Raw genomic sequence first — 6,071 nt, 5'->3', positions numbered from 1 at the left:
GAGAACACATAACCTCATCAGTTGATCAGAGTTCATTCCACTATTTAGCCTTCGGTATTTACATATGCTTGGAAAAAAGAAGATGAAATAAATATGCTTCTTGCTCTTTTGACACATGTTTCCTCTCTCTAGCATATATTACAGAATCTCCCCAATAATAGCATGTATTACAGAAAATATGAAAAAACACAAAAAATGAAAATAAAACTTAATATGCTTCCAGCCCCTTACAATCTGCTTATAGCACCACAGAAATTCAAATTTCGGGGAGAAAAAAATCCAATTTATTTCTAATAAAAGCATAAAACAGCCTCGTACTATGCTCTGTAAACTATGTACAAAATTTTCAGATTTAAAAGGAAAAAAGAATAAAATTCCCGTAAAATTCCTCTTAATTCTCTTGGGCATCATCAGAACTTGGATTTGAAGAGGAAACAGAAGAATCAGTTGATGAAGTTACGGAATTGTTTGTGCTATTGCCGTCGTTGTCGTCGTCGTCGTTGTCGTTGTTGGTGGTGGTGTCGCTGCTACTGTTGCTGTTGTTACTGAAAGATAAACTGACCCAAATCTCCCTCTCAATCCTCCTTCCTCTCCCTTCTTCATCAGCACTTCTCTTCCTACACTCTTCTTCATCAACAGGCATCTTGAACCTGCAAATAGGGCAAGACCCATGAAGCCCCAACCATGTCTCTATGCAGCTGGAGTGATACCTGTGCTTACAAGGCATCTCCCTGGCTTCCCCACCAATTTCCCACCCCTCCAAGCAAATCGCACACTCTCCATCTCCCTCTTCCTCACTAATTTCCACTTTGGGCATCGCTTCGATGGAAGCCTTGGACGCCGGTGGCGGCCCATTCTTACTGATTGCATCTCGAAGCAGCGCCTCCAAGCTTCCAGCCCCTTCAATGACGATCATGCCTTGCGTGAAGGGGTTGATGAGGATGATCCGCTCGTGGCTCCGTCCTTCACTTTCCCGATCAGGGTCATCGGATTCTCTCCTCGGCGAGCTCGTGAAACCCAGTATAAGAGGAAGAAAGAGAGAGAGATCTCTATTTCTACTACTGATTAGTTGATCCAGAAACGATGCCTCGGACATTTCTGGTTGGGACGCCATGGATGATAGAGGAAAAAAATGAGAAATCAGTTGAAGAAAGAGGCAACGAGAGAGATGACGAAGACGATGATTAGAGATTTATCAAGGAAAAGAGAGAGAGGGGGTGAAAGACGGAAAGGTAAAAATATAAAGACGAAGAGAAAGAGAAACGCCCACAGGAAATAGGAAGGTTGTGGAAAGATCTAGAGAATACGCTTTCAGCCCAGCTAATGAATAATGTTCATTGTTTATCAATCTTGGAGTTTACATGATTATAACGCCTTTTCGGAGATTTCAGAGAGAAGATTCTTTCATTTCATTTATTATTAATTTAATTAATGGCCTTTTTCAGAATAATATATTTTCCCAGGGGAGGAGGAGAACCGAGAGATGGACGGTGGAGGAGAAGGAAGTGGGGTCCTCTATTTTGTATGTCTCGACTCTCGACAGTCCACAGAAGAATGAATTGGGATTCGGTTAGCCCTTCCCCCTTGCTGCCTATTCTTAGCGGGTAGCGCTTCGGCTTAGCCAATAGCCAATAGCCATCCTTCGTGTACCTAAATTTTTAAAGTTTTAATTAAGATAAAGAATCTCATATTGATTTGGTTTCTAATGATGCACAATCCGGCCGGTCTTAGCTGTCAACGATTTTGTCTCTGAACTGAGTAGCAAGGAACCTGAAACAGGGGAGGTGAGAAAATTCCGGGGGGAACCCGGTATAAAGGCTCCGAAGCTCAAGTTAGAATCCTTCAAAGGCAAGATAAAACCAGATAGCGCAAAGTTTGCATACCTCCTCTTTGGGGGAGTGGAGAGCCTTTTATAACCACCTCGCGCACTCACTCCTAGACTTTTGTCAGGTCGGGAATGATTACTTTCGTGCTTCTACCAGTTCGGGCTCGACCAACTCAGGGGCTTCGAGGCTAAACGTGCACTCGGTGATAAAATCTGCCAAGGCTTGGGCCTTAATAGCGGTTCTTGGCTTGTACTGGAGGTCGTACTCGCTGAGTTCGATGGCCCATTTTGTCAGTCGACCGGAAACCTTGGGTTTGAGTAAAACTTGCCTCAGAGGTTTGTCAGTCAGGACGATGACGGTGTGAGCCTGGAAGTACGGGCGGAGTTTCCGAGCTGCTATCACCAGTGCATATGCTAGCTTTTCTATCTGCGGGTACCTTGTCTCTGCTCCCTGCAAAATCTTACTAACAAAATAGATGGGTCACTGGACCCGGTCTGTTTCTTTTATTAGTACCGAACTGACCACCTCGTCGCTTGCCGAGAGGTACAGTTCTAAGACCTCGCCCTCCTCGGGCCGGGCTAAGGTTGGCTCACTAGCGAGGTAACCTTTTAGCTCGTCAAACGCGAGCAGGCAGTCTTGGGTCCACTCGAACTCCTTGCTCTTGATTGCTTTGAAGAAAGGTAGGCAGCGGTCTGCTAATTTGGACATGAAGCGGCTTAGAGCGGCTATACGGCCGTTTAGCCTCTGAACTTCTTTTACTTTCCGGGGTGGTCTCATATCTAGGATGGCTTTTATCTTGTCCGGGTTGGCCTCAATACCGCGCCGATTGACAATGTACCCTAGGAATTTGCCCGAGGTGACGTCGAAGACGCATTTGTTAGGGTTCAATTTCATGCTAAATTGACGCAGGATTTGGAGACAGAATCTAAGTCTTGTATTAATTCCTGTGAAAATTGTCTTGACGACCATGTCGTCTACATAACATTCTATCTTCGTGCCAATCAGGGGCCGAAACAGCCTATTTACAAGTCTTTGGAAGGTCGCCCCGACATTTTTTAATCTGAAGGGCATGACCTTGTAGCAGTACAGGCTGAACTCGGTTATGAAGCTGGTTTTTTCCTCATCGGACCAGTCCATCCGGATTTGGTGTAGCCCGATTAGGTGTCCAGGAAGCTTAGCAACTCATGTCCCGAGGTCGCGTCCAGTAGGCGGTCAATTCTGGGGAAGGGGAAGCAATCTTTCGGGCAAGCTCGGTTCAGGTCGGTGTAGTCGAAGCACATGCGCCACTTGCCGTTCGCCTTTTTTACCAGCACTGGGTTGGCCACCCAGCTCGGGTAATGGACTTCCCTTATGAAGTCTACTGCGAGGAGCTTCTCGACCTCCTCGTCGACCGCCCTCCAGCGCTCTGGGGCTAAGTTGCTTTTCTTCTGTCTAACGGGTCTGACTACAGGGTCAGTATTAAGTTTGTGAGTTATCAGGCCGGGGCTAATACCGGGCATGTCGGCCGCGGACCAAGCAAAAATATCTAAATTTTGAAGTAAAAAACTCACCAGTTCGGTTCGTAGTGGTTCCTCGACGGAAGCGCCGATCTGTAGTGTGCAAGCTGGGTCCGTGGCCGAAGTCGGGACTGCGACCATTTCCTCTGTGGGCGAAGCTCCCTCCTCGCCTTGCTCCGCAAGCCGCTCCAGTTCGAGGTCGTCGGCCACCTTGGTTTTTCCCTTCAGGGCGGCAACATAACACTTGCGGGACTCGAGCTGGTCGCCTCGCGCTACCCCCACACCGAAGTCCGTAGGGAACTTCATGGCCAAATAGTAGGTGGAGACCACCGCTCGTAGGATATGCGTGATTGGCCGCCCTATTATGGCATTGTATGGGGAGGGGGTCGCGACCATCAGGAAATCATGGTTGAGTCTGACCGCACAAGGCCATGTGTCGACTTCCACAGGTACTGTTATTTTTCCGAGGGGCCTGACTTCCTCTCCGCTGAAACCCACCAGAAGAGTGTTCGCGGGCTTCAGCTCGCTCCTCTGTAACTGTAGCTGGTCAAATGTTGATTTAAAGAGGATGTCCGCTGAGCTGCCTGAATCTACGAGTACGTGTCTGACCTCGAAGTCGCTGATCCTTAGTTTAATGACAAGCGCATCATCGTGGGGGTAGTGGACCCCTCGCGCGTCGTCTTCCATGAAGAAGATTGGTTCTTCGGTCTTTGGTCTTTTGGGGGGGTTCCATTCCTCGAGGGCCGCTTCGCAAACTGAAGTCCAGGCTGCTGCCGAGGTACATCCTGCTACCACCGAACCTCCCACAATTACATGGATGGTTCCCTGAACTGGCCTCTCTTCCGGAGGCTGTCGCTGCAACGCTTCGGCAGGTCTGCTGCTAGATTCGGGGGCATCCTTTTCGTGCTCCCCTTGCCGACCTGCCTTATTATTATTATTGTGCTGTACAAAATTTCTTAAGTATCCGCGACGAATGAGTTCCTCTATCTCGTCCCAGAGATTATTACACTGCTCGGTACTATGACCATGGTCTCTATGGAAACTACAATACAAATTCTTATTTCTCTCATTCGGATTTCCCTTTAGGCGAGGTGGCCACTTCACGTATGGGACGTCTTTGATCGTCATTAAGATCTCGGTCTGCCTCGTGTTTAACGGCGTGTAATCCGTCCGAACTGCTAGGGGAGCTCGGAACGACTGGTTCGGCTTTGGCTCCTGGGCCGGGTTTTTCCTGTCGACTGGGTTGGAGGGCTCGCCTTCCCTCTTTCTTTTCTCGTTCCCGCCTTCGGTTCGTTGGTTGATTTCTTCCTCTGTCCTCATGAATTTGACCGCGAGCTTGAGGAATTCGGCAATGGTTGCGGGCTGGTTAGCTACCATGTGCCATTTGAACTCTTTGTGTGTTACCCCTCTTTTGGCCGCTGCGAGCTGCACCGCAGGATCCAACTGCAGTATCTGCAAGCATGCTTCATTGAATCGCTTGATGTAGCCCCGGATGGATTCTCCTTCCCTTTGGACTACTCCGAAGATGCTTTCCTCTGTTATGGGGCACCGTTTGCTGGTGACAAAGTGTGCGGTGAAGACCTGCACGAACTGGGCCCAGCACTTTATCGACCCGGGGGCCAGGTTCCTGTACCAAGTGCGGGCTACCCCCCTGAAGGTGGTGGTGAAGGCCACGCACATGAACGATTCGCTGGCCCTGGTGAGGTGCATTTGGGATTGGAAAGCGTCAACATGGTCGTTGGGGTCGAAGGACCCATCATACTTGTCCAAAGGTGAGAGCTTGAAATCTCTGGGCAAGGTGACCGCCAGGAGTTCTGAGGCGTGGGGGGAAGGAACTGAGAGAATCGGGGCAACTCTTACCTCGTCCGAGCTCGTCTCTTCTTTGCCTCTGAGCTCTGACAAGACACGGGTGGCGGTTCGGCGACTTCGCCGGCACCTTCGTTGTTGAGTGGGCCTTGTACTGGCGCTGCTGGCCTCCGTGTTGCCGAGCTCGATGGACCCGGAATGCTGGTAGTCTACTGCCAGGGAGCCGAATCAGTTTTCCGTAAGCGGGAACTCGGGCTTGGAGCGTCGAGGTGCCGATCTCGCGGGCGAGGTTCCCGACCCGCCTGCGAGCTGCAAGGCGGGGATGATTTCTCTCTCTTCGGCCTGGGGACGAGGCCTGGCTGTTAGGGGGGTTCTGGGGCCGGGAGGCCTTTCTTTGGTGGGGGCGTCCATCCTGCGGGGAGGCCTTAACCGGCCTTGGAGCAGGGTGCCAAGGTGGAAGTAGTGGTTGATTCAGCGGCAGTTGGGGGAACTGCTGTTGATAGTGATACTGGGAGATGTTGTGCAGTACTTGGTGCTGGTGAAGCTGGTGTTGCTGGAACTGTTGCATTTGGGCTTGCATTGCCCGCATGCACTGCATCAAGTCGTCCAACCGGTTTTGGCTGGCTGCCAGGGGGACGGCAGTTGATTCAGTAAAGGTTGTCTCAATAGGGGGAGGAAAGGGGATGCTCGTGGCAGGAAGGTTTACGGGCGCCACTGCTTGTGGCGCATTCAAGCTGGGGATCCCATCCACCCAAAGGGGGATGGTGAACTGTCCAACGCACACCACGGGGACTTGAAGTTGTTCCCCGGTGGTGTTTGTCTCCGTGCCACGTCCAGTGTTGCTGGAAGAAGCCATGAGTGTTGGGTTTTTTGAGGAAAAGAGGTTATGAGAGTTTGGAGGGAGGCTTTTTGAAGCGTATTCCCACAGACGGCGCCAATTGAT

General features: G+C 50.4%; 1 protein-coding gene across 1 annotated transcript; it reads right to left on the bottom strand.

The window, feature by feature from the left end:
• Positions 1-1,428, bottom strand: LOC104598113 (E3 ubiquitin-protein ligase MPSR1-like). Its single transcript, XM_010260025.3, has one exon. It carries the CDS (start codon positions 1,112-1,114, stop codon positions 392-394), a length of 723 nt encoding a protein of 240 aa, XP_010258327.1. The 5' UTR covers positions 1,115-1,428; the 3' UTR covers positions 1-391.
• Between the last annotated feature and the right edge of the window lie 4,643 nt (positions 1,429-6,071).

Source organism: Nelumbo nucifera, chromosome 4 (genome assembly GCF_055504915.1).
Source record: "Nelumbo nucifera cultivar China Antique chromosome 4, China Antique-T2T, whole genome shotgun sequence".
In the NCBI taxonomy this organism is placed as follows: Eukaryota; Viridiplantae; Streptophyta; class Magnoliopsida; order Proteales; family Nelumbonaceae; genus Nelumbo; species Nelumbo nucifera.
The sequence above is the reverse complement of the archived record's forward strand: the minus strand, read 5'-3'. Positions and strand labels throughout refer to the sequence as shown.

Bases quoted from the DNA above. Each gene is read 5' to 3' on its own strand.
- LOC104598113 (XM_010260025.3), bottom strand. From the start codon at position 1,114: ATGGCGTCCCAACCAGAAATGTCCGAGGCATCGTTTCTGGATCAACTA.